The sequence below is a fragment of the Stigmatopora argus genome, chromosome 23 (assembly GCF_051989625.1).
Source record: "Stigmatopora argus isolate UIUO_Sarg chromosome 23, RoL_Sarg_1.0, whole genome shotgun sequence".
Taxonomy (NCBI): Eukaryota; Metazoa; Chordata; class Actinopteri; order Syngnathiformes; family Syngnathidae; genus Stigmatopora; species Stigmatopora argus.
In genome coordinates this window covers 4,623,772-4,640,000 of record NC_135409.1, presented here as the reverse complement: position 1 = coordinate 4,640,000, position 16,229 = coordinate 4,623,772, and the positions used below count along the sequence as shown (strand labels likewise).

At 44.7% G+C, this 16,229-nt stretch overlaps 2 protein-coding genes across 5 annotated transcripts in view; one reads left to right on the top strand and one right to left on the bottom strand.

Moving 5' to 3' along the window:
* Window positions 1-13,694, top strand: part of lrtm2a (leucine rich repeat transmembrane protein 2a) — a 13,840-nt gene extending 146 nt beyond the window's left edge. Inside the window, exons 1-8 of one of the 3 annotated variants that reach the window (XM_077594033.1) lie at window positions 1-536; window positions 3,021-3,096; window positions 4,109-4,234; window positions 9,108-9,328; window positions 9,671-9,796; window positions 9,925-10,013; window positions 10,758-10,915; window positions 11,968-13,694. The exon at window positions 1-536 is cut by the window's left edge and continues 146 nt beyond it. In XM_077594033.1, the coding sequence (XP_077450159.1) occupies window positions 4,180-4,234; window positions 9,108-9,328; window positions 9,671-9,796; window positions 9,925-10,013; window positions 10,758-10,915; window positions 11,968-12,479 (1,161 nt within the window). In that variant the 5' untranslated portion in view covers window positions 1-536; window positions 3,021-3,096; window positions 4,109-4,179 and the 3' untranslated portion in view covers window positions 12,480-13,694. Of the gene's footprint in view, window positions 537-3,020; window positions 3,104-4,108; window positions 4,235-9,107; window positions 9,329-9,670; window positions 9,797-9,924; window positions 10,014-10,757; window positions 10,916-11,967 lie in introns of all 3 variants that reach the window. The other 2 variants (XM_077594032.1, XM_077594034.1) reach the window with 2 other exon arrangements.
* The window catches only part of cacna2d4a (calcium channel, voltage-dependent, alpha 2/delta subunit 4a), a 41,374-nt gene that overhangs the window by 12,321 nt on the left and 12,824 nt on the right, over window positions 1-16,229 (bottom strand). For both annotated transcript variants that reach the window (XM_077594019.1, XM_077594018.1), the window contains one exon: window positions 15,116-15,184. In XM_077594019.1, the coding sequence (XP_077450145.1) occupies window positions 15,116-15,184 (69 nt within the window). The remainder of the gene's footprint in view (window positions 1-15,115; window positions 15,185-16,229) is intronic.

Below are 16,229 nucleotides of genomic sequence, written 5' to 3'. Positions count from 1 at the left end.
ACACACTCTCCTGACACACGCACGACTGCACACGCATACGGAGAGGAAGCAACGGGAGGCGGGCGCCCGCTGGAAAAAGCATCACGGACGCCCCCCTCGGACGTGCGCCGAGTGGAGGAATCACAAACGGTGTGACGCCAGCACCTTCTCGCCGTGTCCGTGACAGGCGCGTGCACGAGCGCCGTCGCTCTCTCCGGTTTGCACGCTTCAGATGCTGGCCAGACAGCGAGGAGGACGCCGCTGCCACCGCCGCCGCCGGACGCGTCATTCAAATGAGGACCGGATGAGAAGACGAGGATTAAGCATCCCTCAATCCCTCCTCCAAGTGCGCTCAGTACAGGCAGGGGATATACATTTCCATACGTAAATAAGGATTATTCTTGTTGTTTTTTTTGTCCTTGGTTGGATCTTTGGGGGTATGGATCTATTTTGCATATAGCCGCTTCTTCCATTTTGGATTCTTTAAAAATCATGCTTCTGTGAAAGGAGAGAGCGTTGAAGCTGGGGAGCGGAGCGGTGAAATATCGAGGCAAAAGGTGAGACCGTGCACATTTAATAATAACGCTCAAATGATGTCGCTTACTGCTACTAACATAACATTGACGGAAGGAATTGTTTGAAAATGAAAAAGTTTACAAGGCGACAGATCTTTTCACAGACTACATCACGTCGACACGGCTGTTAGACTTGAAACAAGTTGATAGATTTGATAACAAATATTCAATACAGCCTGGATTTAATGTGATAACACTTATCTATTTCCCTATCATGCAACACGATTCAACCGTCATCCCCTTAACACAACAGCGACTTAATCCAAGACACATACTGTTTTCCAGATGGTTCAAGTTGACAACATTGTCCGTTTGACACCCAGAAACACAAGTGTCAAGTTGCAAAAATTAAAAAAAAAAGCTTCAAGCCACAAGTTATTCTACAAGCGTTACTATAATGTGGTCTTATGCAATTTGTAGTTTTCGCCATCAAGGTTGGGTTTAACTTGACCTTTGCTTTTTGTCACCGTCAATACATGTGTAGGCCACATTGTCCGAACGCGCCTTGGTGGTGGGAACACGTGTGCATATTTTGCTTTGGCGCACTTTTCAACACCCATGTGCGTATTGTCGTGTACAGTTAGTGTGTGTGTGTCGTCTCCGAATAGGAAAAAAAACATTAAAATTTGATTTGATGACGCTTGGCTGCCTCTGCTTTTGTTAGCAGGCTTCTCTGTTGCATAGGCAAAAGCAATAAGTATCCCCTAGGGCTGGGAAATATAACCTAAAGCAATATTTATCATGATATTTTGGAAAAAAATATGTATGTATGGTGATATATTTTGACCGGGAGAGCCTGAAAGTCCAATTTTATTGTTACTGTCTTCCCTCGATTTTTGCAAATTCTTCTGTGCGATTTTTTCTGCAATTACCGTATTTTCACGACTATAAGGCGCACTTAAAAGTCTTAAATTTTCTCCAAAATAGACAGGGCGCCTTATAATCCAGTGTGCTTTATATATGGAAAAAAAATAAAATGTGTCATTCATTGAGGATGCCCCTTATAATGCGGTGCGCCATATAGTCGTGAAAATACGGTCATTCTTTTTTTTTTTTAAATCATATATTTTTTTAAAGTTCATAAAAAAATGTGAAAAGCCACTCTTGCTACTAGGATTCAGCACTGATTTTTTATTTATTTTTTACTACTAGTTATAATAGTAGATTTTTCGATTATTGCGGCCATGTCTGGTCTACATTAACCGCGATATTTGAGGGATTACTGTATTAATTTTTTACCATCAGGTACCATCACAACATATAATCCATCATTCATTCATCAAGGTTCGCGAAGGGGTGCATATCAATCAAAGTGGGGTAAGCAAGTGACATGAAAAGTGTGTATACAGGATAGAATAGGAAGCGTTATCCGATTCCCCCTTCTACTATGGACGCCGACCGTTTTGACAGGCAACTTTTGACATATGTGGAAGCGACAGGCGGCGCGGGTCAAATTGGTAAAAAAAGCTTTCTGAGAATAGCCCCCGTGTGGCCAGCTTAATGGGAAGCCAGGAGGTTTATTAGGTTAAAGGGGATCTCAGTTTTTTTTAAAGAGGGTGGCTTCTAGTTGATGGGAAGAATGGATTTGAATTGTATTCTTCGGGGGAAAAAAAAACACCCGTCACTACTCGTTCTCGTCAAAATTGTAAGGTAATAATATCGTGTATTGCATTGGCTGCGGTCGACGCGTCGAATCGGACGTCTGTCGTCGTCAACGGTTGCAAATTTAATGACGTAAGGAGGAGAAAAAGGAGCGGGCATGCTCACTTGTGAATTTTTAAACAGGGCTTCTGTGTGCTCGCGATTCCCCCCCCCCCAAAAAAAACGAGTCTGATTTCCCAGAGGAGGAGCTCGGCTAATGTGACTTTTTAATCACATGCCTGCATATTGTTCTCGCTTTACAATAATGGCCGACACTCGATTGTAATAAAGTACAGCGGTTGATTTAAAGTTGAATGAGCATTAGCACCAAGGATATCCAGTTGTGTTGGTCCTACTTCCTTTCCCCCTTTTGATTGGTTGTTGAGCTAATTTGCAATCCTGGCTTGTCTGTCCTCAACTTGTGCCCCGCCTCTCCTGGTCAATCTTTTCTCATCTGAACATTTGGCTGGGCTACTTAAAATGCAAATTCCCGTAATCGCTCGTCACACCGTCTTCAGTTTGTGCTCGTAAGTGAGAAAACACGTCTGATTATCGCACGGCAGTTTTATCTGACGAAGGGCGTTATTTCACGCAAGGCTAATTGCCGTCAGATGACACTTTGGCGAAAATTAGCATCGCAACATCAATTTGGATGCTCAGATTGCAAGCCCGATACCTTTGCGGCCAACTGCTCGGGTTGCAAAAGTTTATTTTCTATCCTTCCAACAGAACTGGATACTAGTTTTATAAATGTCATTGATGTAATTAATGCACGTCTCCAATCGCTCTTTTGATTCATGTTCTTCTACCGTTTATTTACTGCAGCTTTTCCTGGAAAACTGCGGCCTGGACTGGTCCCAGGGCCAATCAGGAGGTGGAAGAACATTCAGACTGTCACTGAGTGAGAAGTAAAGCCTAATGATACTTTACTTGTATTCAAATATAACCTAACTGGGTAAAGCCAGTACTTAACGTGAGATGTGCCTTTTAAATGAAACCACAAGTTTTGGAGGAATATGAATACCGAATTTTACGCACATAAGGCGCAACTAAAAGACTCAATTTTCCCAAAAGCCAGCAGTACTACTACTACTACTACTACTACTACTATTACTACTACTACTATTACTACTATTAATACTACTACTACCACTACTACTACCACCACTACTACCACCACCACTACTACTACCACCACCACTACACTACTACTACTAATACTACTATTACTACTACTGCTACTACTATTACTAATACCTAATACTGCTACTACTGCTGCTACCACCACTACTGCTACTGCTCCTACTCCTACCACTACTACTACTACTACCACTACCACCACCACCAGCACCACTACTACTACTACTCCAACTACTACTACTACTACTCCAACTACTACTACTCCTACTACTACCACTACTACTACTTCCACTACCATCACCACCACCACTACTACTACGACTACTACTACTCCTACTACTACCACCACTACTATTACTACCACCACTACTACTACTACGACTAGTACTACTCCTACTACTACCACCACTACCATTACTACCACCACTACTACCACCACTACTACTACCACCACTACAACTACTGCATCTTATATATGAATTTACCAATTAGAAGATACGATACTTTAGAAATATACTGGAAAAATCTACACTCGCTATCTGTGACCAAGCCCAAGGTTGGCTTTGGCTGCCATGACGTCAATCACATTGAAACCATCGCTCATATTATGACCAAAATTGCCCTGACGGTTCTTTTTGGCGTGCCAACAATTCTGGGATGTACCCCAAATGGTGCCCAAAGTTGGCTGGGATAGGCTCCAGCACCCCACCAACCTTGTGAGAAGACCTAAAATGAAGGAATGAACCAATTGCTTTTCGTTGTTGTTTCTCCAGTTTTCTGCAATCGGCGCCCGGTGGAGGCCGCGGGCATGGCCGCTTGACGCCTCCCGGGGAAGTCGCGCGTCATGCCCCCCAACAGCCACTCCGCAGGGGGCGTCGGGCCGCCCTCCCTCGGAACCGGTGAGTGGAAGGAACTTAACGCTCCCGTTCCCATTGATCCCATCTATTATACTTCCAATGCTATATAGAAGAGTTTGTTTTGACAGCTGCTAATACTCGCTTGCCCGGCTTACTCGTGCGCACACACACACACACAAACACACACTGAGGATAAGGGCAGTGACCACGTAGCGGCCATGAGTCTTTCATGAAATGCCACATTGCTTCAGGGTGTGCATCAATTTCTATAAGCTAAACATCAGGCAGAAAATGGCTGAATGCAGGTTGTTTCTCTATTTTGTATTTTCTCCACAATTTCCTCCAATAAGACCAAATAAATGTGCTGATCCTAATCAGTTTTAGGGCATTTAGTCCCCCAAAATAAGCGTCGGCATGTAAAACTATGTTTGCGCAGACCATTTTCAAACAATCCAGCAAATGTACAGTTGTACTGCCTTCGAATAGTGAGAAGAATGTTTAAGACGTGTGAGCGCCTCCACCGTGCAATTAAGTCGCTGGCAGATGCGATTATTGCTTGGCCAAACCTCGCTCTGCCTCGACTCAATATCCTTTATTGGCGCGTACGGATTCCATCTAGTCTCTGACTCTGCGAAAATCCGCCAGATGAGCCCTGCGTAGGATTCGCCGGATGAGGAGGCGTAATCAAAGGCGGCCCATGTGTTTGTTCAATGACTCTTCCGCCGAGGGTTCGCATCACCGAGGATGGCGTAGGTCAAGATGTGCAAAAACTTATTTGGAAGTCAACGCGAAGAAGAATGTTGCAGAATTTAGAAGAAATTCCATTCCATTCCATTCCCATCTCATTTCAGTGTCCAATAGCGCAACCTTGAACAATTCCAGCTTCTTTTTCGCGCACGTCTGCGGTCAAGACGCGTGCGCGTTTCGGTGAGTCGACGCTTATCCCGAAGGCTTGGTGAGAGCTGACGCGGGTTAAACGGCGAAGCTTTCCACGAGCTCGTCTTAAGCATCGGCGGAGGGCACCTCGGTTGCCGGGGCAACACGGCGATACCTTGTCGGAGTTGAAAGAAGCGGCTGGGGCCTTGATGCTATTTTACAAGCATACTTGTGCCACTTTGTGAGTTATATGAGCAAGTAGGAGAAATACAGCGAAAACACATTGCTTGCTGGCCGTTGTCCAACTGCTGAATAAATGACGCACAGAAGAGCAGACGCGTATCGGCCTTTGACAAATTACACGTGTGACAAAACAGCGCGCGATGGAAATATTTTCCCTCATGTCAACATATTTCATCAGTGGGAAGTCAGCCCGAATAATCTGTTAAGAAAAACTGTCACGGACAAAAATGGCCCCTGCTGGGTTTAAGATTGAAGTAGAACGCTCGTGGATCATAAATGACGGCCTGCAAGGGGGTACACGGTCGATTGGTCGCCGGTCTTTAGGTCGCCGATTTTTTGGTCGCCGGTCTTTTGGTCCCGGAAGGTTATTGACAATTACCTTTTAAATCGTTGCTCAAATTCCCTAAATACAAACTGCGAATTACTATTTAGTCATACGACCAAAAGACCGGCGACCAAAAGACCGGCGACCAAAAGACCGGCGACCAAAAGACCGGCGACCAAAAGACCGGCGACTAATCGACCGCACACGTACAAGGGGTACGTCCCCACTTGTCTGAGCTTTCGCCACAGTTCCATTTGATTTATAATCCAAGTTGCCTAAAATTGTGGTCCCACCCGCAAATCTGACCAAGAACGAGGGGATTAAATGGCGTCTGATCTGAAGCGTGTTTGTCGACGACAGACAGCCAGCGCGAGTAAATGAAGGAGTTACGATAAGAGCGGCAACAGCTGGCAGAGCTCGTAATCAGATCGTCGTCGGAAAACGGCTCGCCCGCGGGGAACGTGCGACCGGGTGACATCACGCACGGGTCCGGTGTCACTCCGAGGCCCCCGTGGGATATTACATGTCAGACAGCTGCGTTGTCAAGGCGACGCTGACAAACATTCCGATGTTTAGACACAATTTGCGAGCAGAAAGTAGATGTTAGCATCGTCGGAAGAGCCACTGCAGTGCACCATGGGATTTTGGTTCAAGGAGCCAAAAGAAAACAAAGAGTTCGCCACCGCACCAATACAGGTCCGTACCTTTTGGCCAATCGTTTTTCTTCTCATTTTGGAAAACAAACGAGGAAACAAGCCCATTTGCGTTTTTTTTTTTACGTGAGTCAACAAAAAAACGGGAAACAAGTCCTCCACCGTCCCCCGAATAAAAAAATGGTCATTTGATAACAGAAAAGGAGCCCAAATCAACGTGTTCTGGGCGTCAAAATGGTCATACTAGCAATATTGGCATCAGAGCTGCATAATTGTAATGACGGTAAGAAGACCGGCTCTTTGTAAAAGCAAAGGTGTATTTCTTTTTAGTTTTCTTTCTTCTGTTCAGCAAACTGACCTAATTTAGGCTCATTTTCCGTTATTGATTGACCAACTTTTATTCGGGGTACGGGAAAGGACTTGTTTCCCATTTGTTGTTTTCCAAAATGAGGAAATAAAACCACCAACGGCCGAATGGTACATGGACCCTTCCATCTGTAGCTAATGTCTTGACTATTTATTTTGAAAAAATTGGCTTATTCCGTCCCACTCGCATGGCCGTCAAGAACGTAAGCCTAAGGAAAGGCCCTTCCAAATCAAAGCAGAGGATTTTCAGAAGCTAAAATAAGCCAAAACAAGCAGCACCTTCTCCTCTTCCTCCTCCACGAGAGCAACTCAAACCTCTCATAAATGTTGAAAGTTAGCGTATTTTATCGCAAATAAGCCTCCCCACGTATAAGCCGCACCTTAAAATTGTTGAATTTGACAATTTCTCGCATATAAGCCTCCCCCTGATTCACAATTTCCACCTCCATATTCATAGGGAGTACAAATGTGTTACTTTGAAGGGAAAATGTTAAGAAAAATCATTGCACGTGGTTTTTTGAGATACTGTATATCGAAAGGATCTGCTGGATTGCACATTCCGAAACGGTGTTGCCAGCACGTGGACGAATTCAAAAAGGAAGTCACTATCAGAAAGCGGACATGGAAAAGCAATGTGGATTTTCAGAAAAATAATAAAAACAAGTATGGATACATACAGAAAAAAACATTTTGGTATTAATTCATCCAGTAATGGTTGTTTTCTTACTGCAAACCAGAAAATAACCAACAAATAGTAAATGTTAATTTTCCGGCATCTACTGGTGAAAAAGAGTATAGCAATGCTAAGTCTTGTGCGCATATAAGCCGTACCCTTGATTACGAATACGGCTTATATGCGAGAAAATACAGTAGGTTGGCATTGTGGGAGGAGAAAAAGCCAGGGATACGCAGACGGACGGTGTGGAAAAGTAGCCTCGCTCGCAAAGGCATGATTTGTTAGCATTTTGACGTGACGGTGCGAGGAACCATTTCATCCCAAACAGAACCCCCTCCCAACTCGGTTCCACCGCTCCGACGTTGCATAACGGCGCTCTCCGATACCTTTGAGCTCAACTGTCGGCTTAAATCTCTCGCAACGGCGCTCACCTCACCAAGCGAATTCAAAGCCTCCTTCTGAGAGTCCTACTGAGGGATTTGTACGAACCTCTAATCTAGCCCCGTCGCCCCATTCGCCGAGCCGAGCGAGCGAGCGAGTCCCTTTTGGGACAAATTCACGGAAAAGTTCACGGTCAGGTTAACTCTGACGCCCCCCAAAAAGACGCTAACTCCAGACTCTGATCTATCGTGTATGATAAGTCAGCGTCGGAAGGGGGGGTGCGGCGCTGAGAGCCGGGGAGAAAACACGAGGCGGCAGATGAAGACGGCAGATGGAAAATGCACGGGGTAATTAGGAGAGCAAGATTGTTGGAGATGTTCCTTCTAAATTTGAGGGAACAGATTGGAGAACACTGTTTTCTCTCAGCGTTGCGGAGAGAAAAGCCATGAATGTTTACTGTCGAGCCCATTAAAAGCCTTTTAGAGGAACTACAAGAGATCCGATAAAGTGCAACCACCTTCATTTTAGGCCAAACCTCCTCGCGTACGGACGAATGACTGATGCAGCAGATACATTCCGCCATCGGGCAGTTAAAAAGTGCAACGTCTGTGTCCGACGTGGCTTTCTGGATATCGCACTTTGTCAGCACTTGACGCTTGCATGCGCAGAGCAAACATTGTCTGATAAGATTCCGGATTGAAAGAAAGACAGGCCGGCCGCGGTAAACGAGTTATTGAGAGAGCGCGAACTTAAATCAGTGTCTCCTAACCTTTTTTGAGCTGAGGCACATTGAAAACATATCAAGGGACACCCCCATCTGAAAATCTTTTCGTTTAAAACTATGTCGCCTATACAGTAATCCCTCAAATATCACGGCTTCACTACATCGCAGATTCTTTTCTGGGGATTTTTTTTTATAAGTTCATAAAAATGTGAAAATCCACGCTGAAACTCAGCAATGTAGTAATATATATATATATATATATATATTTTTTTTTTTTTAAATACGGGTGACCCTATTCGTGGTTTTTCGTTTATCGCGGCCATGTCTGGTCTACATTAACCGCGATTCCTTATTAACTCATTGGTTGCCATTGAAGGCGCCGTTTTGGAGGAAATGGAGCAATGTGTAGTGCTGGTTGATAGAAGAAAAACGAAAGCATTTAATTCTTTACGTATTGACCGTCAAGCAAAACAACCCGTGAGCCGGATTTGACCCTCACATGGGCCACTTCCGGTCCACGCGCCATACCTTTGACACCACTGGGTAAAAGCAGGAAACGTCTTGAGCTGATGGCTACGAACTAAAGGAAATGTGACGCGATGATGAGAAAATCAAAAATGCTAATTTAATGCACCGCAATTCCAATTTACGTCTTTTGTTCTCTCCTGCAGTCTTAATCTGCCTGTTGGTGGCGCTGTTCCGGCCAGTCCGCCCCTGCCCTCCACCTTGTCTCTGTTCCTCCGACGGCACGACGGTGGACTGCGGGGGTGGCGCCCTCACCTCCCTGCCTCCCTTGCGCCTCCTGCCCGCGGGGAGTCGCGTCCTCCTGCTGCCCAACAACAAGTTGGCCTCGCTGGGAGCGTGGACCTTCGTTAACCTTTCCTCCCTAGAGGTCGGTGCGAGCCGCCTTATTGTTACTGTCCCCGATGACTCCAAAAAACAAGCCAAGTTGACATTTGAATATTTGCAACGCCCTCAGTTAGCATATGTTGCGCACCGCCAAGTTGGTGTTGTCACAACTGGAAAATGACGCTAATGCTAGTGTTGAGAAATACATTTTTTCCCCAATTGCGTCTACCATTTTCAACAGAATCCACGCAATTAAAAAAATGTAACGATTGTTCAGCACGTGAGAGCTATTACTTGGCCCAAAATACTATCGATTCTGGGCTATTTTTGCAAGGAAATGACCGGCATTGTCTGACAAACGTGGTTGTGTCGCGTTGTGCTGCAGGAACTGGATCTATCCAACAACTACCTTGACCATTTACCGGCTGGGTTATTCCGAGACATGGGCAATCTGACCAAACTGAGCCTGCACAACAACTCTCTGACAGTAATGGACAGAGATCTTTTCCAGGTGAGGAAATAGGATGTACGCCCAATTCCTAGACAATTGCGACTTTACTTGTGACGGAAGACGCAACCGTCGTTGATCGCAGTCCAGACTGCCAATGTAAATCTGCTTGTTCTGCTATTTTTTTACAGGGTTTAGGGGGTCTTCGGAGTCTGGACCTTTCGCTCAACGGCTTGGCATCTGTTCCTTTGGGGCTTTTGGATGAGCTACACAGTCTAAGGTACCATATTTACTCGCATATAAGCCGCATTTGTCGGATGAAAAAATGATGACTGATTCGAGGGTACGGCTTATATACGCAGAAAAAGGTGACATGCACGAAACTGCCGTCTTACCTAGATAAATGTGCTCTGACTGGCCAGACGCGAATTGCCTTGATTTTGAAATAAAATAAAATTCCAATTTGATTTTTTGTTGTTGTATTTCTTATTTGAAAGTGACAACTATTGGAGTAATATGAACCATGGAAAGAATCGAGATGTTTAGACATTAGAAACAATATGGCTGCCACAACATCTTAAACTTTTGGTCAGAAAATTGTAATTTCTGTCATTAGAAAGCATCAGGTTCTCAAGATACTTATTTTTTTTTAAATTTAATGATTTGATATTCGCATTTACAAAGACAGGCATATTAACTTCCTTATGATATTGACACAAATAATGTGCTTTTGATTCATACAGTATCTCAGAAATACCAGTTGTGATGATTTTTCTTAAGATTTTCCCTTCAAAGTAACACATTTGCACTCCCTATTAAACCCATGAATATGGAGGTGAAAATTGTGAATGAGGGGGCGGCTTATACATGAGAAATTGTAAAATTCCACAACTTTAAGGCAATTTTAAGGGTATGGCTTGTTTGCGTGGGTGGCTTATATGCGAGTAAATACGGTAAACAAAAATATGCTCAAAGCCACAGTCGTTCTCTCCCGTTATTTTTCATTCCGTACGCCGCAACACAGGTGGCTGTCCCTGGCCGGTAACAGGCTGGTCGGCTTGGAGCGGGCGGCGTTTGAGCCCCTGGCCCACCTCCAACACCTGGAACTGGGACACAACCCCTGGGAGTGCGACTGCAACCTGCGCGAGTTCAAACACTGGATGGAGTGGCTATTGTACCGAGGTGAGCGTCTGATTTCTGTCACGCCGCCTCCGAGCGGGGCCTCGTGATCGGGGGCGATGAGGCGAAAGTGCGTCTCGTTTACGCCTGCCGGTGCGCAGCTGCTGCGCTCATGCGCTCTCATCGCGTGTGAAATTCTGCATTCACCTCAGTAAACATGCGTTATGTTTGAATAACATATGGCCTGTCATTGTATCATTTTCCCATTTTTTTTGTGAAAAACAGTTTTAGTCCAAAGCAGCTTAAATGCAGGATTCCAAATATGAAAAAAATACATCTTAAAGGATTTGAAATGGGACTACAGCTGAGAAACAGCGCCCTCGCATGATTCCGAGATATCAGGGCACGGCGGCTGACTGCTGCCAACTAGTGGACACGAGTGGACTTGCAGCCATCTACAGTAATCCCTTGATTTTCACGGTTTATGTAGACCAGACATGGAAGCGATAAACGCAAAACCGCGAAGTAGGGTCACCCTTATTTTAAAATATATATATATATTTATTTATTTATTTTTTACTTCAGTGCTGAGTCCTAGTAGCAAGTGGAGGACAGGGGAGTGGCTTCCGCTTGCATGTTTTAGCGTGGATTTTCACATTTTTATGAATTTACAACAAAAAAATTTAACAAAAACATTTCTCTCAGAAAAAAAACGTGATGTAGTGAAGCCGCAATAATCGAGGGATTACTGCATTGGTTATTTCCACCAAAAACACAAATGTAAAGATCAATTTAGACAGATTTTGAATGGACTTTTGAAAACGCCTTTCACAGTCATTCCATACTATGGCAACCACTGCTCCAGATTGTTACCTCGCCGTGGGAATTGGACTCTTATCGCAAGCAAAAGCGGCGCGGCTAAAACAAGCACTCTTGAATTATAGACGGCTCCAAGTGGAGTCTATCTCCAACGAAGTGTCGAGGGCATTTGAGTTTAGTGATGTATGACTCACTCCGGTGTTGCTATAGCACCCCCCTTTGGCTTCGCACGCTGTCGTATCTTCTTACTCTCAATTAAAGGCCCTCGCGAGTGACCCCAAATCCATCTTTTTCAGGCGGAAAGGTGGACGCGATGGAGTGCACGCTACCCAAAGATCTGCGGGGGCGGGACATCCGCGGCGTTCCCGTGGAAATGTTCAACTACTGCCTCCAGATGGAGGACGAAAACGGGGGAGGAGGAGGCGTCGACGGAGCCCGAGGAGCTCCTCCCTGCAGCAGGGGCGGCATCAGCCCTAGCGGATCGCCGCCGGTCCCTGCCGGCGGCGATCCGCTAGGGCTGATGCCGCCTCTTCAAACGCAGGGGGAGGGGGGCGAGGCGCCGGCGGATTGCGTGCGCGCCCGCTACCGGCCGGTGAGCGTACGGCGCGCCATCGGCACGGTGGTGATCGCCGGCGTGGTGTGCGGCATCGTCTGTATCATGATGGTGGCCGCCGCCGCGTACGGCTGCATCTACGCCTCGCTGATGGCCAAGTACCAGAGGGAACTGAAGAAAAGGCAGCCGCTCATGGGAGACGCCGAGGCGGACGCGGACGATCGCGAGGAAAAACAGATCTCCTCGGTGGCGTAAAGGGGCCGCGGGCCGGAGACCGCATGGTTGGGCTCAAGGGCTCAAAGCGGAGGACGGCTTTTTGGGAAAAAAAAGCAACGGGCACCACCTCAACTCAAACGTCAACAATCCGTCGCCTTTTGACTTTCTACCTGCATTCACCAATTTTCCATCCCTCCTTCTCGCCTGCTAACCGACCACCAAACGCCATCGGCCGCTTGGCACCAGAAAGAAGCTTCCGTCTCATATGCAACGTTTGGAGAGTTTGGGAATTTTCGGCGTCAATCTGCACGCGAAGCCTCGAAAACCAGAAAGAAACTTTAGAAAGGTCAATCTATTCAGAATTCAGCTTCTCTCTGGTCTGTCTCAGTACATCCAGAATATGGTGTCCACTAGTGAGAAGGTTCTTGAAATGGACTTGAGAACTTTCCAGCACTTTATCGCTCCAATCGGTTGCCCACCGTAGTTTCCCTCTCTTCCCCCTTCTTCACCAAACAATGTTTCCTTGAGGGTTTAGAGCTGACAAGGGATTAAACTAAAAGATGCTGCTATTTCTTTCCCCTCCACCCACCTTCTCATCCCGTTGCTATAAATGGAAAGTCCTCCTTTCCACTTAGTTTTCTTTCCCCATATTTGTCGCTAATACGCCATGAAGGTTGCATCCGCCATCGCCTGAGAGCATGAGATTTGCATTTCGGCGGAATAATAAAAAAAAAACAACTTTCACTGCATATTCCTCTTTTGAAAATGTCTCCCTCATTGCATAAATTGGCTTCCGATAAACGTAGAATAGCTGCGACGACCCTCCCTAAAAATGTATCGACAATGTTTATATCATGTTGTGTTTATAACGCTTGTATATTTTGTTCGGGGCGTTACTGTAATGTTTGTTCATTAGTCGTGTCGAGTCAAATCTAGCCTACTTGTAAAATACTGAAAAAATAATAATAATAATATCGGAGATCTTATCAAAACCACATTAAAGTCAGGCTGAACTCTGTGAAAGTCGGTAGCTAAGCATCTTACTTAGCCAGCCCGAATCCTCTTCTTATAATCCGTGTGTGTTCACAATAATAAAATGCAGTTTGTTACTCTCAACAAAAAGATGACGCTGGCCTACTTTCGTCGGTGTGTTATACGTACGACATGAAGATCATTGTGTTTTAGCCAACCACGATGCGGACGCTGTTCCTGGTACGTATGCGTGGACTGAAATAAAAACATATCCCACTTCGATACGAAGCTTGACAAAAGCGCAGTTGTTTCCATTTATAGTTTGTTGAGGCAGCCAAATGCCATTCCCGGCAGGGTGTGAAACGAAATGGAGTACACAAAGACAAACAAAGTCAAAGCGGGGAAGGAATCGCTGGCCGTGGCGGCACTTTGTAGCTCATTCATACTGTACGCACATCATTATAAAGGCCTTCATTTTTTTCACTTTGCTCTATTTCCTATTTATTCAAAACAGCGCCATCAATGGCAGGCCCTGAGTTGATAAGGAACCTTAAAATGCCCCAAAACTGAACTGGGAATGCCCAAAAAATCAGCAGGCACCAAAAAAACCAAACAAGAAACCCCCTCAAAATCAATAGGAAGTGATCCCAACCAAAGTTCCCTCTAAGCTGCGCGCGTGCGCAATTGCGCACTACTCTCGTCTTCTCTGCGCACAGCAAATCATATGGAGCGCACAAAATAAAATCCCCATTTTTTTTTTGCTGTGAGGCCGACGCGCGAACCACTCATCCGCCGGGCCGCCCATTCTTAGATATTAATCATTACATTTGATTATTACTAAATCATTTATGTGTAGTAGACATACACCTGCTTATAGCAGGTGTGATACTGGTATGTGCCCATAGCGAGCAATGATGATGTTGCCCACACCTGTAATGAGTGTGCTCAGGGAGGTTGTCTTTCTGCCCAGACAAACAAAAAATTAGAGGGAACATTGATCCCAACTTTACAGGAAGTGACAAAATTGACTCAATGCCTACCATCGACAACTGATACAAGTCCAATTGACTTCTACTGGCTGTTAGATGAACATTTGTTCATTCGCCCCTCCCAGTCAAAAGGGATTGGACAATAGCGCCATCAATGGCGGCAAGTAAATTCACCTTTTGGGCCAAAATAAATGGGTTTGGCCCAGATTAGATCTAGTTGGCATGAATGTGTCCCGCCAAGCAAAGTCCCTTCCGACGCTTTTTTTCTTTTCTCATCAACTCTGTCCTTCTCATCTCCGCTCGCGCTTATCGGTGTCCATTTATCTTCCTGACACATCTTTTCTCATCATTTGGAATGTTTTCACCCTGCTTTTCATCTTGCCTCCATCCATACATCATAAAATGGCAAACCTTCATTGCGCTCGTTTCTCACTGACGAGTAAATGATCATTTTTTTTAATACCATTGACTCTCCCAGTCCAAATGGATTGGACATCAATTGCCATCTTGGAAACCAATGAGTTCATCTTGAATATTTTTGCTCTCTACTGTTACCGAAATGTGTAATTTGAGTCAAGAATGATACATTTCTATCTCACTTTGAGAGAAATACCACAAATAAATGCCACTTATTTTGGTAGAATTAATGAGCGCTAATGGATCCAATAATAATAATAATAACAATAACAATAATAAAAGATATTGGCGTCCTACCTCCAGCAATGGCGGTCTTCTTGCCCACCGTCACAGTGATGGCAGTTGTTGCAATCACAATCCTCCCAGCTGTGAAATGAGCAGCATATTTTAAGCGAGCACACAATGCCAAAATTGACAAAATGAAGCAAACGTACACACACACACACACACACACACACAAATCTCCAAATTCCAAGACTTGAGAAGGTCCCACCTAGATTGGGGGTGTCTAATATGGAGCAAACTACACATGCACGCATGCATTCCAGAAAGGTTTTTAAATTCATACATCAGGTGATTTACTTCTTATACGTGACAACCTGCACTATTAGGGATGTCCCGATATCATATTTTTGCACGCGTTTCACGTCCGAATCACCTGGTTTTGTGGATTTGCCTACACCGAGTCCTTAACCGATACCTTGGAAATGTATTAAGGAGGGGAAAAAGCCCAACCACATGGCTTTCCCCCCTAATTTGAACAAAGTTAGCCAACATTGAAGTTATATCAGAGTTATTCGTGACAAAAAACATCCCCTTGCAGACCACTTGTGCAGCCAAAAACAAGGTTGTGATCAGATTAGGTTTAAATATTTGGTTCTCAGAAATTATACAAACCCCCCCAAAATAGTAAAACGTGATGAATTGAGCTTTTTTTGATTGTGATTTCCTTGACTTTTATGATTTTTTTGTTCGACAGGTTGTTTCACTAGTGAAAATAGTTAGAAAACGTAGTGTATTTGTATTTTCGCCATATACCTCCGAATTATATTAATTTATATGAGTGCAATGTGATAAATTCACCCCTCTTGAGTGTGAATTTCTTGACTTTTATATTGTCACGGGATAATTTCCCTTCATTCTGCAAAGACGATCGTTGTCAGATATCCCATTCAGGACGGATTGGCCGTCTATCGCCGCCAATGACAGCTAACGAGTTAATACTTGAAAATAGATACATTTAACAAACTTGATTCCGAGCCTCTGAAAATGGCATGATCGGGCCCGATATCTGACCACACGATCGGATCTGGGACATCTCTATGCAGGACTACTAATTCCATTTTCATAAAAATAAAAAAAGATGGAGAATAAAGCAGAAATCAGGGTAAAAAAAACATAAATGGATGCT